Source organism: Colletotrichum spaethianum (genome assembly GCF_022836535.1).
Source record: "Colletotrichum spaethianum MAFF 239500 DNA, contig60, whole genome shotgun sequence".
NCBI classification, from domain to species: domain Eukaryota; kingdom Fungi; phylum Ascomycota; class Sordariomycetes; order Glomerellales; family Glomerellaceae; genus Colletotrichum; species Colletotrichum spaethianum.
Window position 1 is genome coordinate 167,334 of NW_026054830.1, and position 21,338 is coordinate 188,671.

Here is a 21,338-nt window from a genome sequence, read left to right on the forward strand (position 1 = left end):
TCTTTCCGCTTTTCCTTCTTCACCAAGGTTTGCGGGCGACTGTTTCCCATGTTTCCTAGAGCGGTCTAGCCTGGGGAGACTTTAACAGTCCGCGGCTTCTGGCTGGAGTGTGTTGTGTGAAGTGTTGCGTGGTCTGGCTTGCCCCGGCGTACGCCACAGTCGGTTATGGGTCTCCAAGAAGGACGTGCCAGAACCACTGAACCCCGGAAGGTGATCAGCAACTGACGACCTCGGGCCCGGTTCTCCTATGCCAGGCAAAGGAGGCGACATATGGCCAAAAAGAAACACACCTAGCCCTCGGCATTCAAGGCGACCCCGGGTAAGGCTGGGCGAGGTCGGGGCATGGCAAGGCAGAGACATCCTCTCCTATGGGCCTGGGTACGGGTGCGGCGCAAAACGCTCGACGCTTTGGTACATCGTCCATCTGTCTTCGGGGTCTGAACAGAGTTCCTACCGTACCCTTGATTCTGATCCATTCCGCCCATGTAAATACAAGGTATCTGTCGACCCAAAGTGTACGCTACATACGAGAGCGACACGCTGCTTCAGATTGTCGTGCGTGTTCCCCCGAGCCCGATCCCAGTCCAGAGATTCGCGGCCAGCTTTGGTTTGGTGGCAATGAAGAGAGAAGCGAACTGTAAATCTTCCCGCTTTTTCTGGAGCCAAATTGATGGGGCGCTCTCTAAAAAAAGAGTTCACTAAAAACACAACGCACTCGACTGCTTCATCCCTACACGCTGCTACTACGGTACATGAAGCGAAAGCGACGGCGGAGCGACGGCGGCGGAAAACCCCCCCCCCCCCCCCAAAAAAAAACACCAACAACTACAAGCCACAAAGATTGGGCAGAGACGACGGGCCGCGGAAGACGAGGGGCTGTGCTGCGACTTGCATATGCTCAATGACAGAATCCGAGGAGGCCAGGCGAATGGGAGCCGATGGAGCCCGCAGGCAGGAATTTTCCCAGCAAGCGCAGCTGAACGGCACCGAAAGCCACTGCTACTGCGTGGGCGCAAGCCTCACGTCCGGTACCAAGCACATGTACCGTGCCTCGTGCAGAACGACGTCGTTGCTTCTTGCGGGTTGGATCTCACCCAGGATTGCCATGCCGCATCCGAATTTTTCCTGCTCGGTTCTTTTTCAAGTTAGTGTCCGTGTGTCCCTGCTCTGCGGGTCTGCGTAGCACGCCTGTGGCTTCGTCGGTAGCCCGCCAAGCGGCCTGTCAAGGCTCTCGGATACTCCATGATCTTTGGTTTTCTTTGGGTCTTGGTTACCTATTTCTTCCTGCAAGCTCACGTACTTCGGGCCAGAATCCAGACGGCCCGGACGCACTGTTGTGAGGTGGTGATGTACGCGCCAGGTGGCCTCCCGTCCAGCTGGCAGCTCAGGCGGCCTCAAGCCTGACCGTCTGTGCGCCTCGTCTTGTCGTGGCCAAGTTGACGAGTCTGCTGTATTCGTATACTGCACTCTTGTGGCCTTGGTAGCCCGCGGCACGTGCAAAGATCGAGCTGATGAGGTCCAGAATTCGGGCCTTGGTAGCGACCCGATACGTCCTCTGCTAATATCCAGACACGGCAAGTGAGTCGTCGTCTCTGCGTCTAGTCGTACTTCGCCCCATGGACCAATGTGCTCCGCTAGTTAGTGCGAATACGATTGCCGCTTCTTCCTCCTTGTTTCTCGAAAGATGCCTTATCTCTCGGTTGGGTCGTGAGATGGAATCCGGACTGCCAGAATTTTTTTTGTTCATTTCATCGTCCCGTCATCGCATGTCCCCGCCACCCGAGGGCCAAGTACCGTCCCTGCAAAAGGGACGCGCCTCTTTAGGTACCATCAATACTTTTCCGCCGTACAGTTATGCTTTTCCTCTCTGTGGTCTGTTGCACTTGCAAAAGTCCACGGCCGATTGTCCTGATTTGCGAAACCCCGCGACAAACTCGTCGTCATACCCTCTGGATTGCAATCCTGGATCAGTGTCTCTCCGGCTAGAGACAGGCCCGAGGAGAGACATCGCCGAGGTCTAGCGTCGTTTGCCCTTGCACGAACCGTCACCTTAGTACGAGCACCGGTGGGTAGCCCAACTGTCAGAGTCTTACCGGCCAGCGGCTTGTCAGAAAAGAAAGAACGACACTTGTCACTGCTGTCAGGAATGCTTCTGTCCCAGAGAAGGCTTACCCCTGCTTGCCGGCACCCACCAACACCAGGCGCCTTCTTTCACATGTACTATGTCTCTCGGTGGAAAGCCACCCCTGTCCTCACCACCACAGGGTCCGTCCCAGCTCCGTAGCTGCCAACTCCTCCCCCTTAGGGAGCAAGCTCAAGCAAGGTGGGGGGGGGGGGGGGGGGGGGGGGGGCAAGAAGAGGCGACTGCGTGACGACTTCCACATCCGCGCAGGTCTCCGGGCGCTTCGTTTGACGAGATGGTGTTTACTATAGTAGCATTTCCTCGGATGCCACCACCACTGCTGACCGGGACCATTGTGGTCTGCACCGGGGCCGTGGGTTGTGCTTCCGCGGCATTTCGAATGATCCCAACCTCTACCAGCACGGGCTTTTTCGATATATCATTTTGTAGACATTGCCCATCCCGCCCTTCACTGAGTGGCCTGTTCCTTGGCCATGCACCTTGCTCTTTTGCGAAGTATCAGGTCTGCTCGAGGCGTAGGACTTCCAGTGTGTAATCATCGCGAGGGTGAACCATGATTGGAACAATATGTGATTTCATGCTCTGCCGCACACGCCCACGCAGGTCCGGGGCTTTTGTTAGCCGGAAATGGGCTTGGGTGTTGTGCTATATCATGCAGGTGCATGAGAATTCGCAGTCTCTCAACCCGTCTGCCGCTAGGAAGCTATCCTGAGCTTCCGTTGGCTGGCTGCGCTTATGCAGCCCACCAGATTCGTCAACCTTTGATGATTGTGTCGTCCGGCTCGTTTCTTGCTTGTCAGATCGGGGACAGGTCTGTTGCCACCATCGACAAACCCCTTGCGCCGTCACCGCGACCAAGACTGCCATCGCGATGGGGTTTGCTCGTGACGATCGAAACCGGCTAAGATGAGACCTTCTCGGAGATGAACAACACGGCCTTTGGCAATCGTCATGCCGCCGTCTCTCGGTATTGACCAGTCGTGTGGTCCAGACGCTGTTCACCTCGCGTCTTGAACATTAGTAGCAGTATGACTCGCATGCGCCTACAGGACACTTCTGCTTGTCGCCCTGCATCATGTCGGTCTTAGCAGAAGATCGTCTCTGAAACGATGCAGGCGCGGCCGCGACGGCGGGTAGCCCCCGTAGCTACATGGCATCATATCGGACATTGACTGGCCATCCCTATCTGCAGCTCGGACCTCTTTCGAATGCAAAGTCGTAGTTGCTGGACCGGCTCGACTTTCTCGACACTCAGGGCAGTGTCATGATTGGAGCGGCCCAGGAGTCCGTTGGAGGAACCGCCAAAGGAACCATCGCTAAGCTTCACCCACCTGCCATCGCGGCCGGGCTCCGCTTGTGAGGGGGAATGACACCAGACGGCGCGGCGTACCGTAGTGGCAGAGTTGTTGTTCCGTCTAAGAACTGGCTTGGAGGGCGTTGTCCAGAAGCGTGGTACTTCCTTCCTCCCTTCTAAACTTCGCATGGACACCGAGCCGAAGGGGTTGGTTCGTCGAAATGGAACTGGCTCCAACTGAGCTGTGGGGAGAGACTGGTCGGTCGAGGGTGTAGACATCGATCAACGACAGCCTGTAGATGGCTTCTTACAGGGATGCTGCCCTTGCTAGCGGCGGAAGGTGAGCTAAGGTGTGTCTGCCAAAAAGCCCGTTTCTATTACCTCATTGGTTGCTGAGCTGACAGCCAGATTTGGCCGATGTGGGTCTAGACGGAAACAGGCCGAAAGCCTCGATCGTGATTGGCAAAAATACCGAATATCATCCATTATATTTGACCAATAGCGGACTGTATACTGCTCAAGTCCATGATGAGGAGAGACGGTTGGAGTCAAGAGGCCCCGAGGGGTCTCCCCTTAAGCATGCAGCGATGGCTAGCCGAGTAATGATGAACCTGTTAATGGCGCAACGCCTTCGTGTCAGGGTTAAGGAGAAGAACACCCAAGGTCATGGGCATCAGGAGAGAGTTACAGACCAGATACCCAGATAGGGGACGAGCCTGTCCCGTCTACGGGTGCCATGCTGCAGAAGCAACCGTTCTCGAACCTCTTCAGAAGCGGATAGAGATCGGTCGCCAACCAATCTGCCGTTCAACCAAGCCATCAAAACGCTGACCTACTCGACTTTGACTCAAACCAGGGGTCATTGCCCAGAAACGTGCCCGGAAAGCAAACAAGGGCTACCTGCCGCGTTGTCGTCCGTTGGGGCGTTCTATCGCGACGTATTGGGCTTGTGGCGAAATTGACTACTTTGCCAAGAAGGTTGACGAAGTTATCCCCTGTTACTGCCAGGATACCGTGCTGCCGGTAGCTGGCTGTTTTGCGACCCGACGGCGGCATCGCGGCGAGCCAGTGGGTGGGTTCACAATGACACCTCAGACGGAGTTGAATGCTCGCCTGGGGGGGCGGCGTTTGTTCGGTCGTAGACGCGGCAGAAGGCGACCTTCACGCCGCGGAGGCACTGGTGTAAGTCTGCTGACTGCCTATTTTTGGCCCCCGCGGCCCTCGCCTGTCATTGACGCAGGCGGGTCCGCCGTTTGCCGCGTCTGCTCTGCAGGAGTGCAGGAGTCTGATTGCCAGCATGACAGCAGCCAGTGCGCGCCGGCCTGCCAAAGCTCGTGACCGCTTGTCATCGTCAGTTGACTCAGGTCACATGAGTTTACCCGCCGAGATGTGTGATGCTGGTTTTCGTCCGCAGCGTTTGAGCCTTGACAGGCCTGCCGTCGTGTTGTCTACAAGGGCAGAAGTGCACCTAGCCAAGCTTCACGAGCCGTGTCGGTTCCGGCGTCGCCGTGTTGCAAGGCTGATCCCTACCCCAGTGGATAGACCCGCGACCCGTAAACCCTGCTTTGCCGCACGGTTGCGCGGGAAGGAGATCACTTCGTCTTTAGGTAATGGCCGTCAAGTCGAAAAACGCCGAGGAGTAATACAGCTCGAAAACCGAAACCAATCTCCTGCAAGATGGCATCTCTGCCTTGCCATTCGTTTCTAGTCTTCGCAGTGGTCTGGATTTAGGAGGGCGTCCTATGCGTTGAGCATCGCTGGACTTTAGGAGAATTGCCCATCACAGGCGACGCATTGCGTAGTCAATATCTGTTGAGTCAATTCAACAGTATCCAAAAAAGCAGGGCAAGCCTTGAGCCAAGCAGTAAGCATGTTTGTTTGTTTCGCATGAGTATTCCTTGGGAGGGCATTCCTGGTCTTTGAGCTGAGTTGTACCGATAGTCGCCACCAACTATCGTGCCTGGCCCATTCCGAAGCTGCAGCGAATGCTGAACGCTGCCACGTCGAGCGCGTGTCGCAAACAACACTCAGCATGCCTGCAAAAGCGCGGCAAGGCTTGCGCGGCGGATGAGCTGGTGCGTGTCTTTCTCTGATGGTGGAATGGCAACACCCACCGAGAACCGACGATCGTAAGGTTTCCCCAGATCTCGAAGCTCCGAAAGGTGTCCAAAAAAAGAACAGGGCCTGCCGGCATTAGGAGAGACGGTGTGGCGAAAGCCCCACTATTGGAGATCCGCGTGTGGCGCAGGCACCGGGAGACTGGTGGAGGAGGGTGGAGGGAGCCTGCCATTTCTTCCTCACTGAGATTGGGAGACACAGCAGGTTGATAATGTGGCACCTTGAAGAGTGCGAGGAGTCGAGGGTTCCCGAAAAATGCATGTTAGCAAATGCACAACTCAGGGGACCTACGTTGGTCGTACATAGTATGCTGAATACGGGGGCCCCGTGGTTGGGCACGAGTTGCACCCTTGAACAGCTGAAATGTGCTGCTACCGATGCAGAAGACCCGCTGATCGCTTTAAGCCGATTGCTTGTTAGTGGTCGCCGGACCTCGATTCTGCATAAGGGAGAGACCACGCGGGAGGGGCTGAGGGGCTGTGCTGCCCGCAGAAAACAACGACGTTGACTCGCTGATGGTCGGCATTTTAGCATTGACCTGACCCTCCCTCCTTGGACGTTGGCACAGGACACCAGACAGTCTGGTCCGTTGTCTGTTGTCGACAGCCACGCGGCTCCGAGAGGATGCAGAAACGGCCACGCGACAATCCATACCAATCTTGGCCGGCATGGTGCCATCAGAGTTGTTTCCCCCAAGTGTTAATGATGGAGTTTGTTTCACCAAGAAAGCCCACTTCGAAGAGCCTGTTGCGGAAACAAGCCAGTGTCTGGGGCTGGGTCGGGGATTCGGGATTACCTGTCGTGGAAGTGTGTCGTGATAACGACGACGTCCCGGCCAGTCATCATGACCCCGTGTTTCGAACATAGAGGCTCGACTAAGTTTGACGGGGTGGGCGTGGGTGCGGGTACACCTTACGCGACAAAACATCAAGGAGTCCGAATCGGTTTGTTGGGATTTTCTGATGTAGCTCTGTCCTTGTCAAATATCTGACGACAGCTATTGATGCAACTCGTTGACTTCTCCATGACTCGATTTCGACGGCGGATGGCTGTTGTGCCCCAGATGCCATAGTCGGTGGCAGACACCCTTAGTAGGATTGGTGTGGTTGCATGCATGTTAGGCGTTGGGGGCGGTATCGGAATCGAGACGATGCACAAGGCAAGCATGAGCCTGTTCGTATGATAAAAGTCATGACTGCCTCGAGTTGTTTCGTGGGTTCAGGTAATAGACAGCCGAATGAAGACTGCATCAGCTACTGCGTGCCGAGCGACTTCAGGTGAAGGGCGTATTCGTAAGGTGTAGATGGTCCTTCTGTATGAGCTGGGTGTCACGCTCAGGATTGCCATGCCGCCGCCGAGCTCCGCAAAGCTCCATCGGCCAACGTAAAGAGCATCGCATTGAGACTTTACCAAGTGCAAACTATGTCCCAAGCTTGTTTCGCAAGATGCCAAAACTCGTACAGTAGGATGGGGGATCGTCGAAAAGTTTGTGGGTTGAGGAAGGGAAGTGGCGCCTTTGGTCGATGCCTGGGCTGTCAGTGCCATCAATGGCATGGATTGGCACTAAGGGGAGCTTTGGCCACTTCTTCTCGCTAAGGCCCGAACTAGAGTATTGGTCCCCTCAGGGTAGGTAATGTGGCTAGGTACAGCGAGTTGCGGGGTGCTCTCGGCCGAGTTCACAGTGGAGCGGCCAGTGAAGACTGAGCGTGAAGCGCGAAGCGAGGCTGTCCCATTGGCCCTCTCCTCCCTGGCTTCAGCCTGTTCTCCAGACGAGGCTTGACATTGACAGCACACCTCCCAAAAGTCGCAACCTCCCAAATGCGGCATTCGCCGACGTCATCACAACCTCACTTAGCATCTTAGTCCTGTCGCTTCCTTCGAAATATCCTCTGCACACGACCTTCCGAGCATGCATCTTGCATACCAAAGACGCCGATGATATCCTTGTAGACAGCGATCTGAACGACTCGAAGCGGCCTTGACTCCTATATGATGACAGAGCCCGCTCCGGCGGCTGCCCCCGGGGCTGCAACGACCCCAGCGCAGAAACAAACAAGCCCTGCGATCCCCGTTGGCTTGAACGAAGCATCTCTCGACTCGCCGACCTTTCGGTCTACCGCTCAGCATTTCGGAGAGCACATCGACAATGTCGAGAAATGGCTCGATGACTACGTCCGGTCAACCTCCCGAGTCACTCGTGACGTCCTAGCCCTCGAGGAGAGCGTCAACACCTACCTATCCAAGATCTTCCCGCCTGCCGCGACAGCCGATGCTATCATCGACCACGATTACACGCTGCTTGCTCTGCGTCGCATCAGCGACGGATCCAGAGAATGGTGGACGCAGATCATGTCGACCGTGCGAAAGATGGATACCATCTCCGTCGAACCCATCCGGTCTTTCGTCGCCTCCGACTTGCGTTCTTTCAAGGAGGTCAGGAGAGTGTTGGAGCATACGCAGAGGAATTTCGACCAGGCCATGGCCCGGTATATGAGTCAGTCCAAGACGAAGGAGCCCTCCGCCATCCGGGAAGAAGCGTTCGCCGTGTACGAGACGCGAAAGGCATACCTCAAGGTCTCCATGGACTTTTGCCAACTCGCACCGCAGATCCGTTTCAGCCTTGACAAGCTTCTTGTTCGTGTCAGCTCCGACTTTTGGAAAGAGATGAAGCGGTCGCGTGATGCCGCTGCCGCTTCGATAAAGTGGGGTTCGGAGATGGACCGCATCCGTGGCTGGTCTCGGGAGATGGAAACGACAGAGTTTGTCTTCAAGAGGGAGCTACAGATCGCCCGCCGCGATATTGGAGAGATCACGCTCCAGGCCTTCAAGCCGTCCCGAGAGTTGGAGGACTACAGTGCTTCGACCGTTCCGTTCCTCGGTTCCCGAGGCCCGGTTAGTGTTCAGCCGCAAGAAAGCTCAGGCGTGGTTTCGGAGAAGCAGGGCTGGCTCTTCCTCAAAACACTCTACGGAAAGCCGGCCAGGTCCAACTGGGTCCGCCGTTGGTACTACTGTCGAGACGGCATCTTTGGCTGGCTGATCAACAGCCCCCAAGGCGTGCTGCAAGGCGACGAAATTGGCGTTCTTCTGTGCAACGCCAAACCCGCCGTCGCAGAAGATCGCAGATTCTGTTTCGAGGTAAAGACGAAGAGCCAGACGCTTGTTCTCCAGGCAGAGACTCAGAACCAGCTCACCGAGTGGCTCGAGGTCTTTGAGGTCGCTAAGAAGAGAGCATTTGAAGCCAGCGTGGACAGAGATAGCAGCTCTTCGCCTGCTGGAACCGACCCGGCTTTCTCCATCACGCCGCCTCCCCTTCCGGAGTTCTCGGCGAGATCCTTGGACGCGGTGGTCGCGGGTGAAGAGCCTGTGGCAGCCTTCGACAGGGCCGGCACTCTTCCGGTTCCTGGAGCCGATGGCAACATAGCTGGTCGTGCCAGTTTCGACGTGAACGGCGCGCCCCGTCGTTCCATCACCGCTTTGGGACGGGATCTAGGTCGAGAAATGGTTCGCGAAGAAGGAGAAAGCAATCGTGATCATGCGGCGAGGATCATCCAGAAGCTAGATCTTCACCGAAAAGCGACATTTGGAGCCGGCGCTGAAGCCGCAGTCGCTGCTGCTGCTGCACCAGGTAGCGGCGGTATCGCGGGCTTGATAGCAAGCCACGGCCACCTCCCCGGGTACCCTTCTCCTCCTCAAGGCGGGTCAAAGAACTCGTCGACCTCAAGACTACCCGCCCAGGACCCAGTCCACGGGACTTTGGCTCCATTGACACTGGCTCGACCTCCTGCAGCAACCAATCTAAGCAGAACAGCCGTCATGTTCTCCGTCGACAGGGGCATGGGAGGGGACAACACCAGCCACATGCCCACCGCCGTCCTCGCCAACTACTGGGGAAGCAGTCCTTGGAGCACCGTGTACGGATCGGGTCCGGGCCGTCCTCACACTCCAGGGCTTCTCGAGGAGAACCCTTTCGGAATAGTCGTCCGTGAGATAGGCAAACCCGGGGAAGAGAAGGCTCCGACCCCCTCGACCGGACATAGAAAGACGGTCAGTGTCGATGCGAAAATCAACCAGCCTCAAATGCCGTTCAAACAGCCGGCCGAGACGTTTCCCCCGGGCTACCCGCCCGAGTTAAGAATCCAGCATCATCAGTTCCGCATTCTCTTCCCCACTGTCCCCCTCGACGAGAAGCTTGTCCTCGTCTTCCGGGCTGCTTGGTCAAGTTCATCAGGCAAAGACTCACCATCGCACGGACAGGGGCTGGCGGGCAACGGTCGGATTTACATCACCCCCGACAATATGTACTTTTACGGACAACAGCTGGGCCTTGTCGTCGCCTATGCTATCAGCCTCGACATCATTGCCGAAGTCACGGCGGCGCCTGGAAAGGAATGCGACTTCATCTTCCTCCATCTCGGCGAGGATGGCAATGAGACGGGGTACACCAGAATCACCATCAAGATATTCCTGGACAATCTCCAACTGCTGCACGCAAGACTGAACTTGCTGATCGACGACCTCCAGTCGGAGGAGCCGTTGGAACTGTCAGAGCTCATCCGGGCTTTGATCAACCTCGAATACGAAGACTACAGCAAGCGCAGCCCGAGCGTCGAGAGCTGGGAAGAGATTTCCTCAAACACACCATTCGATGATGGCACATACTCTGGCCGTCCCGCCAGACGCCAGAGCCAATTCGGACCCAGGCTTCGCGTGTCAGGCCCAGGCTCCCGACAGACTCCCAAGGTGCAGGTGCCTGCGCATCCAGTCATGTTTGAGCCGGAGGACATGCAGAGAAAGGTGGCGGAACGGCACTTCGAGATCAGTGCCAAGGCGTGCTTCCACGTGCTTTTCGGAGACAAGAGCTTCGTCTTCCCTAAGCTCTACTTTGAACGGAGAGCGCAGCAAATCGCCCAGGGCCCGTGGGCACTTGCAGACCATGGCCGGATGAAGCGGGAGTTCCACTTCAAGTTCGACTACAAGGACATGATTGGCCGACCCAAGACCGTGGACGTGGTCGACTACCAGACAATGGACGTTTTCCAGGAGCATGTCACGTATGTTGTCACGCACACCAAGACGGCATGGCATCTTCCTCATTCGCAGGACTTCAAGCTGGTGACCAAGGTTGTCATCACACACGTGGCCAAGTCCAAGTGCAAACTGGCGATCTACACAAAGGTCGAATGGTCCAAGGTGCCGACGTTCTCAAAGAACTTGGTTGAGCGCCAGGCTCTCAACGACGCCGAGGGCGATGCCGAAGAGCTAGCGGACGTAGCGACAGACCAGGTGCGCAAGCTGGGCCCGCACAGTCGGACGAAGCGGGCGATTCAGGTCTACGGAAACATCGGGCAGCAGACCCAAGTCGTCGTGTTCTCGCCAGCCGACGCCGCGGCGTCCAAAAAGCAGCTCATCAAGCCGCGCACGCTGACGGCGATGCTCTTGGAGACGCTCCGTTCCTTTGGCGAAAGTGCGGTAACGTCGCTCATCATGTGGGCCATCGCAGCCGTGAAGACTCTCTTCAGCGTTGTCTCGGCTCACAGACTGATTCTCCTTGTGCTTGCCGTGAGCGCGTTTACAAACATCGCCCTGACCTCCAAGGAGAGCTCGACATGGTGGACAGAGAGACGGGCAGTCAAGTTCATGAGCCGCGTTGGCGTTGGGCCGAACGTGATGATGAGCAAGGCCATCTACATGGCAGACCTGAACGAGGCGACGGGGGCGGTGGGCCACAACAGCAGCTGGCCTACTGATAGCGCATGGTTAGTTCAGAGCGAGATCGACAAAGAGTCTCACGCTAACGCATCACAGCTTCACCACTTTCCAACTTGTTGCAAATGCCACCGATCTCGATGCTCCGTACGAGGACGCGGGGTCGACCTTGTCGTCGGCCACGAGCCGAGCAACCGCCCGGCGGCTGCGCCGGACACGGCAGCGACTCGGGTCGTACCGACATGACCTGCTCGTCGCGATGCGCATTGTCAACAGTATCGAGCGGGAGATGGTGCAGTCAGAGTGGGAAAACTGGCTCGCGGACGAGAACGTCCGTTGTGACAAGCTCAAGATGGTGCTGGAGGAGAACGGGGCGGGCGCCAAGACCAAGCGCAGCGGCAGCCAAAAGGTCATGACGTCCGCTATGGACGAAGGCAAGAAGGAGACGTTGCGTGAGTGGTACGATACATACTGCGGAAGTTGTAAGCTGGATCACCAGGCGTTAATGAGCGAGCGAAACTCGTTGGCGAGTCTGTAGAGACAGCTGGTTGCAGAACCTTTGGAAGCGGCGGGAGGCTTTCGTCAACGCACACAGTCTACTGTTTGTCTCCGATTGGGAGGATAATTATTGATTTCATCATTGTACAAAACACGCCGCTTCACTTGCAGGCCCTGATTTGGGGTCTTTTGTTTAAGTTGGAGAGGGATCCACTGGATAACGGTTGGGTTCATTGGGCAATTCCATAGCACCATTTGGGATTCTGCAGTAGGGCGACGAGGCGACAATTGACCAAGACGGACCGGCGAGAAACTAGAGGGCATGTCTCGGCTATCTCGGCCGGGATTCTGGTGTTTTGGAGGTTGCGAGAAAACTAGAGTATACAACCTAGATCACGATGATGCGATGGGATTGACGACCTGATACACGGACAATAACAACAGGCTTAATTAGTCGATAATACCCGTACCCCGGATCAATTCACCTCGGCGGAGAAGCGGATGAAGATCTCACGTGCCCCGATCCTCGTTTGAGAAACGCAAGACGGAAGTAGAAATGGGCCAACCTGATGGACAGCCTACGTAAGACAAGACAAGAATGTAAAGAACCCCTCATGTCTCGAGCTCTAGATTGTAGAGGGGGTGCATGGCAAGAAAGGGACGACGCAGTGACATGGCTGCGAAGAAGACCCAGGCGGGAGAGGCAGGCCGCCTTGGGCGACGTAGCGTAGAGAGCCTGTCTAGAAACGAGGTCTTGGTCCGCGAGCAACAGAGCAAACGGTGAACAGGGGGAGGGGAGGAGCCGCACTTGACTTCATCATCGCTGGAGACGGTCTCCAATGAGAGGGAACCGAGAGGACGGAGGTCTAGCCCAGAATACGCGGATTCTAGACGATCTCTAGCGCCATGGCTCCACCCATTGGCCGCCAGATCGAGAAATGGATCCTGCGACCACCAATTGTGACGTCGGGATGAACAGGGGGGCGGCCCTCCCGACAGCGTCTCCCCCACCTCTGTAGGGAGGGCCGCACATGGGCAGGGGGTGACGTCAGCGTTAAGCTCGGGTTCAAAGTGCAAACGCGCGGGTGAGCGAGGGAGAAGATGGAGAAGCAGGGAAAGGGGAACTGCGCAGGTTGCCGTACTATACTGGGGGTCAAAAACATTGGGCGACGATGCAATCCCCAAAGAAACGGACGCAGGCTTGCAGCTTGCAGTAGCACGAGGCACGCAAGGAGAAGACAGCCTCGAGTTTGCAAGAGTCTCCCCCGACTGTGACACAATGGGACGTGATGGAACTTGGACGAGGAGCAATAGGTCCGTCCGGGGCCGACAGACGTCAAGGCCCCCTCTACGTACCTGTACCTACGCAACCCAGCACACGCAGTCGAGCCAAACACCGGTAATCCACCCGTCTGTACCTTGATTGCCGGGGCTGGTCATTCGTGTCCCCTGAGACCCCGACAAGCCGTGATCCCCATACCGTTGACGTCCGTCTTACGGTACTTTAGCACAAGCAGGCACAACTGTGGCTTACGCACGACTGCTGCATCCCCCACCGTCGCTTGATTCTCTCTCTGCTCCCTGACCCCAACACGCTTCTTCCATTAATTAAGCCACACGTGGGGCATCACTGCAGACAGCTCTCGACCGTACCCGAAGCTTTATTTCGTCTCCATTTGCACAGCCATCAACCGCCCTCCCAGCATTCAAGCAATTAATCGTCCCCATCCCACGAAACAGCATCTACCTTGCTTTCCCCACGACCACGAGCAATTCCCCTTTCCTGTCACCTCGGTCGCTTGCGGACCCCGACGACAGTTCCATTTTGCAACACCAGACATTTTGGAAATACCCGTCCGCGTCTATACTCACTGTACAGCATCAGCCCGGCTCGGTTTCATTAGGCGGCTTGGGCTATGACATCGTTTTAAACACACGACACACCCCCGATCCCCTCCTCCAACGCCACTCGCAACTCTCACGAACGCAATGGCACCGCATCACGAACCCTTCAAAGGCCTCGCGCCCGTAAAGTGGGAGGCCGTCGCCCAGGAGGACCCCAAGGAGTTCATGAAGAACGTCTTCGCCGACGCCCAAACGATCATCGACTCCATCCCCGTCCCCGCCGCCGTCAAACAGGCCACCGCCTCCCACGGCCGCACACGCTCGCACACCGACCCCCCGCTGCCCGTCGCCGACATCAACCGCTCCCTCTCCCAGCGTCAGACGGGCGCCGCCCTACGCCTGTCGCAGGACCTGTCCAAGGAGTGGAAGGAGGTCAAGGTCAACGCAAAGGACAACCCGCTCGCCATCAACGTCTACAAGCTTGCCTCCAAGGACGGCAAGGGCAGCTGGTTCGCGCGGCGCAGCATCCACGACGGCCTGACGTTTGAAAAATGGAAGCTGGGCCTCGAGAGGGAGTTTGCCGAGTCCATGAAGGTGCAGAGCGGTCCCGGCGCCGGCGCCATCCGTGGCATTGGAGCCGAGAAGTGCGTGGTGCACGAGGTCGTCGAAGGATCTGGAAAGATGGAAGGTGAGCTTTGCCGACGCCGTTTGCAGCGTTGACGCCATTCGCTGACAATTCCCACGCAGTTTTCCAGCTATCGGCGCAGTTCCCAGGCCCGACAGCTCCGAGAGACTTTGTGACCCTGCTTCTGACTTCCGACTTTTCCGGCAGCGCCCCGCAGGAGGGCGGCAGGCGTCCGCTGAGGACGTTCATGATTGTCTCAAAACCGTGCGTGCACCCCGAGTGCGCCGAACGGCCAGGCTTTATTCGAGGTCAATACGAGTCGGTGGAGATCATCCGCGAAATCCCGTCCGACAAGCCCGCTGCCATCACCCGCGCACGATCCTCAATTGATCTTAGCCAAGAAGGCGCAAAGGAACGACAGGCGGTGGCCGAGTCCATGAGCAAGGAAGCTGTTCTGCGGGCAGCAAAGAAAGCAGCAGACGGCGAGGGGCGCCACCGGGGCGTATCCGTCGACAGTGCCCCGGCCAGAGACGACGCAGGACACGCCGGCGAGAGTGCTGAGGAGGAGGGATCGAGGGCGATCGAGTGGCTCATGGTTACCCGCAGCGACCCCGGCGGCAACGTTCCTCGTTTCCTGATTGATCGAGGTACGCCCGGGGGTATCATAGGCGACGCCGGCAAGTTCATCAAGTGGATGACTGCCAAGTCCGCCGACGACTTGACTGCCTCGGACACTGAACAGGAGGAGATGAAGCAGGGCGCTAAGCAGGCCGAGGACAACAAGAACGCTTCGCCAGTGGAGATGGCTAAGCGACCGACGCCAAATCTCGTACCCGAGCCCTCGGCGCAGGTACGGGACGACTCCGTTCCCAGCAGCAACGGTCTGTACGGCATCATCTCTGGGGCATTCGGCATGGCTAGCTCCGTGGTAGCAAGCCGCATCCCGGAAGGCTACGCTCTGCCGGGCATTTTCCAGGCGCCGAGCACCAATGGCTCGATAGCTGAAGAGGAGGAGGAAGACAACGACTCGGACGAGAGCGACACTTCGTCCATTCGAAGCTTCGCCTCTGCCGTTGAGAAGACGGACGAGGGTGAGGCCGTCACACCCCCCGAGATGACGCAGCCCGATACACTGTCGCTGCACTCGTCGGGCTCCGGTGCCGGGTCCCTCCGGGGATCCAAGACGTCCTCCCACCACGAGAGGGAGCTCAGGAAGCTCCAGGAGCGCCGCCAGAAGATGCAAGACAAGATCAACAAGATGCAGGAGCGCATGTCGAGCAAGCGGGACCAGGACTCGCAAAAGGAGGCGGCGAACCTGGTCAAGCTGCGCGAGAAGCACGACAAGGAGATGGCCAAGCAGGAGGAGAAGTACAAGCGCGACCTGCAGCGGCTCGAGCAGCGCCGCGAGCAGGAGCAGCGCAAGGCCGAGGAGAAGCGGCGGAAGCAGGCGGAGAAGGAGGAGAAGAGCAACCTCGCGCTAGAGCTCGAGCGCGTCAAGACTGAGAGGGACGTTGCGCTCAAGGAGATTGACATCCTCAAGGAGCAGATTGGCCAGCTGCAGAGCCAGAACACCATGCTTGTGGTCAAGTTGGGCAAGATGGGCGGGCTCAAGAGGCAGGACTCGTCGCTGAGCGTGCCCGGGGAGAAGGTCGTCCATACCGTCTCCAACTGAGCCAGGAGGCGGTGGGACACTTGAATACGGGCGGTGTAGCAGCGGAAAAGGGGAGGCAAGTAAGCTGCAGGACAGGATACCCAGCGCATTGCGTCAAGGAGAGGGAGAAGAAGATTGAGAGGGACAACAACAGCAAGCATCAAACGGCGTCGGGGCGTCTTAGCCTTCCTTTACAAGCCTTTTTTTACCACTTTTTTACTTTTGTTTCTATTTTCTTCTTCTCTGTCCTTGTTGTTTAACCAAAGCATTGTATACGAAGCATGTCTACCTAGCCAAAACTGGACTAAACCTTATTCTCTACCTTGACCAGATTTGAACGAAGCCAATGTGTGTACCTTTTTTTTGCGTGACCACCCCATAACTACGTGAACCGTATCTACGCGGCCCCCCGTTTTTAGACGGCCGCCATCTCGAGCAGCAGCCCGTGCAGCCGCCCGCGCTGGCCGGCGCTCCGGAACTGCTCGAGCTTGCTCCGCAGCAGCTCCGAGCCGGTGGCGCGCGTCCGGGTCAGCGCCGTCGCGCAGAGGAGGATGCGCGCGCAGACCGCGTAGACCTCCGGGTCCGAGGCCCAGCCGAGGGGCCCGTCGGTGGAGTGGCGGTCGGGGGAGGTGAGGTCCAGGAGGGCGTCGAGGCCCGAGGACGTCCATCCCGTCAGGGCCATGGAGACGGCGGTGGGCGAGGACGAGGGCGCGGACGCGGCCGGGGAGGCGAAGACGTCCTCGAGGACGGCGGCCCAGCGGTTCGACTCGCGGACCTCGTCGATGAAGAGGTTCTGCTCCTCGATCGCGAAGAGGGAGTCGTCGAAGCGCAGGGCGGTCGCGAGCTGGGCCTCCGCGGACTCCCATGCGTCCTCACCGCGCGCGGCCGCTGAGGCCTCGGACTGGACGTGGCCCGTGAGGCGGGAGGCCAGGAGGGCGTGGAAGGCGGGCGCGTCGCGGTAGGTGGCCGCGACGCGGGTCAGCAGCCTCGGGGCGGCGTCCAGGGGCGCGAGGGGCTGCGTGAGGATGTGCTTCGCGGAGACAGAGGCCAGGTCGCGGACCTCGTCGTCGTCGTCGTTGAGGGCGTCGTAGAGGGCGACCAGGGCGGGGAGGTGGGCCGCCTCGGGGTCGGCGGCGGGGAGGGGGGACGCGGAGGAGAAGAAGGAGGCGAGGGAGGCCGTTGCGGCGATGCGGGTGTCAAAGGGGCGGGAGTCGAGGAGGGCCGAGGACATCATCCGGCCCCAGCCGCGGAGGGATTGTGCGGAGGCCGAGGAGGAGGCGGCCAGGGTCGCCATTATGGGCCCGCTGGCGCGGACAACGGCGTTGGAGAGGTTGGGGTTCATCGTCTTGGAGGTGAGATCCTGCCAGAGCTCGGTGAGTTTCTCCGAGGACGGGAGGCCTGCGAGGGATTGCTTGGTGTCCCGGGACGAGAGGACTAGGTCGAGGACCTCTGCGAGGTTGTTGAGGGCGGCGGCGCGCGGATCGGGGTGCGCCATCGTGAGGGCCAGGTCAGTGTACAGCGCGGCGTAGGATGCTGCTGCCGCCGGGGTAAGATGCGGGTGGTGGATCGCGGCGAGGGTTTCGAGGGTCGTGATCGTGGCCTCGACGCTGGTCGTGCTCGTCGACAGGAGGATCTCGCGGAGGGAGCCGGAGGCGGAGGAGCCGGAGGCGGAGGAGCCGGTGGCAGGCTGCGTTGCGTGGACCGCGGCGATGGCAAGCTGGGTGCGGAGGAGGGCGCTTTGCGGGGGTCGGGAGATGGACTCGGGGGTAGAGGGGTGCGTGGCGGGCTGGGAAGGTGGGTGAGAGAGGGCGAAGAGGGAGACGAGGTTCTCGACTTCGAGGTAGGCGGCGCGGATGTCGGGGCAGTGCTCGAAGGATTCCGGGTCGCTGGTCTCGATTTTGCCGAGGATCTCGGCCAGGCGCGGGACGGCGGACGACAGCTTCTGCGGGGCGACGTCCGAGAGCCTCTCGAAGACGGCCTTGACAGTCAGCAGTGCGCCGTGGATGTGGTTGTTCCTACTCGCAGGCACGGCGGCCAGCGAGTCGTCGACGATAGCCGCCGCAGCGGCGACCCAGTCTTCGTCCTTGAGTAGGAACGAGCACAGCGCGCGGGCGGCCATCTCGCGGACGTGCCAGACGGGGCTGGCGAGGTAGCCGGCGACGAGGCCGTAAAGCTCGTCGCGCGAGGCGTCTGGTGGCCCGGCGCGGCGGACGATGTCGAGGGCCGGGAACACGGACTCGGCGGCGATGGTGCTGCCGAGGGTGGTGGGCTTCATGACCTCGCGGCCGGAGCGGAGGAGGTTCAGGAGGACGTTGGGGAGGATAGGGTACTTGTGGTACTGCAGACGCGTCGTCTTGCCGTCCCAGCCGGCTTCGAGGGTGGTCTTGCTCTCGTTTGTGCCGAAGAGGTTGTCGAGGAGGGAGCGGAGGAAGAGGAGGCCGCAGTTGCGGATGCCCCAGCTGGACGGGTGTCAGGGAGGGGGAATTGAGGAAATGGGGTAGAGAGGGTCAGCTTACACTTCCGATTTGAGACTGCTGGCCGCGAGCTCGAGGCACTGCGGGATGTGAGGCGCGGACTTGCCGAGCTGGGTGATGAAGGAGCTCTTGAAGATGTCCTTGAGACAGTTGAGGGCGTGGACCTGGGGCAGCTTGGAGCCGTCCGACTCGGAGTTGTAGGCGGGCTTCTGCGCGATTGTCACGAGCTCCTCGATGACCTTGTCGAAGGAGGGCTGGGGGGCGTTGGCGGAGACGATGCCCGTAATCATGGCCGGGATACCAGCGGAGCGTCGCGTGGTGGAGGCTTGCGCGAAGATGCACTCCTTGGTTCCCTACAATGGAGTCAGCATTTGAGGCACTGTTCCACGGATAGGGGTTACGAACCTTGTACCAGATGTCGAGGAGGGTTTCGTCGCCCCCGTGACTGGCCTTCGGGTCGTCCAGGTGCTTGACCAGCTGGCAGCAGGTCGCGAAAGAGAGCGAGACCGTATTGAAGGCACCGCGGTGTCGCAGGCTGGACAGCTGATCAAAGGTCAACGAGCCGACGGCCGTGAAGAGATCTGTTGAGGGGCGCAGAGTCCCCTCCTTGGCCTTGGTCTTGAGCGGCAGGACCATGACGCGCATCAAGGCGCTGGGATCTGTTAGTTGTGTTTTTTGGTACCTATGGAACGGTTCTTACCTAGACTCGTGAATCGCGCGGAAGCTGTAGCTCAGCAAGTCCTTCGTATCAAGACCTTCGAGGTCCTCAAGCTCCTGCGGCAGGTGACCTTCGGGCGAGTCGTCGCAAAGAATATCCCTGACTGCAGCCCAAATACGCTGGCAGCACGTAACGATGCGGCCCTGGAGCGTTGTCATCGATTCGAGCTCGGACTGAGAGAAGTACATGTCGACAGTGGCTTGCCAGATGTAGCTGATATGGTTAGTCGTTATACGTTGGACGAACTGTGTCTGAACTCACCGAAGAGAGGCAAAGTAACCGTGAACGGGGGCCTCCAAGACGGCATTGCCCAGATCAGTCTCGGCAAACGTGAGCTTGCTCTCGAGAAGATCCACCAACTTGGAGATGTGCACAATCTGCGCGTTCCTGCTGTCGTAGAACCTGAACAGCAGCTCGTTCGTCCGAGCAACACCGTCAGCGTGGTCGGCGCGGGCCGTCCTCCTTGCGATGTCCTCGGCTCTCAACAAGAACTCTTCAAGGGTGTGCGAGACACCCTGCGTGCCGACGAGACGCTTGAAGCGCTTGTCGGCGAACAAGCTCTTGAGGACGCTGGTGCCGTTTTCTCGGACGTCGTCAAAGGGGTCCATGATGAGGTCGAGAAGCGTGCGCGTCCACCTGTCGTCGAAGAGGTCGAAGAAAAGGGCCTCATCGTCCTCCGTCTCCCAAGTCTTGGAGAGGTCCGCCTCGAGCTTGAGGATGAAGGCGACTGCCCTCAGTGACGTGAAGTGGCGCTGGAACGACGCAGTGGGGATCAACTCCGATCGCAGGAAGCCAATGTACCATGCCAAGAACGCCTCGTGCTGCTTCAGGCTTTCCCGCAGCTTGTCCTCGGGCCAGAACAGAATGTTGGTCCGGTGGTTCGCCTGTTTCGGTGCCTTGGGGGCGGCTTTCGGTACCCCGTTCGCTGCAGCGGCCGCGCCGTCAAAGGCCTTGAGGCGGGCCAAACTCTTGTGAAGGATGAAGATGGCACCTCTGTTCCGCTTGAACATGTCCTTCAGCTTGCTCAGCACCTCCATGCGGAACTTGGCGTCCGATTCGGAGAAGTACGTGGGGAGGTGGACCTGCAAGAGACGGAGAGCAATTGGAGAATACGGCCTTGTCGTCGAGGGAGAGGCAATGATGAGGGACAGCGCCAGCGAGCGAAGCTCGTGGGAAGGATGCGAGAGCACTCTCTCGAGGACGGTCTCCTCCAGGACTACTGCAGAGGACTCCTCTCTGTAGATGGCGCCTGCATCAACGGATGTTAGTACCGTCACTTAACTCATGGGGCAACATTGCATACCGGGCTCCTCGACCATGCCGACCTTCTTGCCAACTTCGAGCACAGCGAGGTTCAGCTGGGCCAATGTGTCCAGCTCAGCTACCGCCGAGCCAGACGCAGACCACATGCTGTTGATCTGCTCCAGGATCTGGACCGAGTCCTTGCGTTCGTCCTTGAACAGCGGCAGAAAGACATACGTCTTGATGCCCTCCAGCAGGGACGGCGTCTTGGTGATGGCGGCCTGCACCCAGCGGAGCCACGTCTCGACGCTGAACTGCTCGGCGCCAGCGGCTTGCGGGTTCTTCAACGACCGCTGCCGCAGCGCCCTAAAGATGGTCACGATGAACTTGCCCGCGGTGGGGCAGACGTAGTGCATGGTCATCCAGTCGAGCATCTGGCCGAAAAAGTCCTGCCACAGCTCAATGTCGGACTCCCAGCTGCACGACGGCTGCGTGCGCCTGTAGCTCGCGGCGATGTCGTCGACGGAAAAGACCGACTTGGACGCAAAGTGGTCCATGGCCTTGAGCGACGACTTGAGCAGGGGCTTGGTGGACTGCGGCCCGATGATGGAGATGAGGGTGTCGAGGACGGTCGTCTTGACGGCCTCGGCGGCGGCCGGGTCCGGGTTGCGGCGGATAAGTGAGGGCAGCAGGTCGAGGACCAGCTTCATGGACCGGTGCTGCTCCGTCTCGTTCCACTTGATGTAGAAGTTGAACAGCCGCAGACTGGGCTGCTCGGAGAAGGCCCATTGCCGCAGCGCCGGCTTGTCCGACTTTGAGCTCTGCTCGACAAAGCCGCAGAGCTTCACGCAGGAGTTGCCCGAGACGCCTTTGGGCTGAGCGGCAAGAGACAGGAGGTGGTCAAACACATCTTGCGCGATACTAAACAGGGGGAGATGTTAATTCACTTGTACATTTGAAACACGGGTTTTTTTTGGAAGGGCTAAAATTTTCTCTTACGAAGTCCATGACTCTTGCGGTTGCT

At 58.7% G+C, this 21,338-nt stretch overlaps 4 protein-coding genes across 4 annotated transcripts; 3 read left to right on the forward strand and 1 right to left on the reverse strand.

Annotated features, from left to right (window-relative positions):
- Positions 1-7,547: 7,547 nt before the first annotated feature.
- On the forward strand, positions 7,548-11,507 carry ColSpa_12275 (putative PH domain-containing protein; the record flags this gene model as incomplete). The annotated part of the gene is made up of 1 exon (XM_049278487.1): positions 7,548-11,507. One exon carries the CDS (start codon positions 7,548-7,550, stop codon positions 11,505-11,507), a length of 3,960 nt encoding a protein of 1,319 aa, XP_049134444.1.
- A 13-nt stretch (positions 11,508-11,520) lies between these two features.
- Positions 11,521-11,799, forward strand: ColSpa_12276 (uncharacterized protein; the record flags this gene model as incomplete). The annotated part of the gene is made up of 1 exon (XM_049278488.1): positions 11,521-11,799. The coding sequence occupies one exon, from the start codon at positions 11,521-11,523 to the stop codon at positions 11,797-11,799; it is 279 nt and encodes a 92-aa protein (XP_049134445.1).
- Positions 11,800-13,748: 1,949 nt separating this feature from the next.
- On the forward strand, positions 13,749-15,901 carry ColSpa_12277 (reticulon-4-interacting protein 1, mitochondrial; the record flags this gene model as incomplete). The annotated part of the gene is made up of 2 exons (XM_049278489.1): positions 13,749-14,292; positions 14,352-15,901. 2 exons carry the CDS (start codon positions 13,749-13,751, stop codon positions 15,899-15,901), a joined length of 2,094 nt encoding a protein of 697 aa, XP_049134446.1.
- A 394-nt stretch (positions 15,902-16,295) lies between these two features.
- Positions 16,296-21,269, reverse strand: ColSpa_12278 (uncharacterized protein; the record flags this gene model as incomplete). The annotated part of the gene is made up of 7 exons (XM_049278490.1): positions 16,296-18,339; positions 18,397-18,707; positions 18,760-19,006; positions 19,055-19,285; positions 19,334-20,321; positions 20,376-21,235; positions 21,262-21,269. 7 exons carry the CDS (start codon positions 21,267-21,269, stop codon positions 16,296-16,298), a joined length of 4,689 nt encoding a protein of 1,562 aa, XP_049134447.1.
- Between the last annotated feature and the right edge of the window lie 69 nt (positions 21,270-21,338).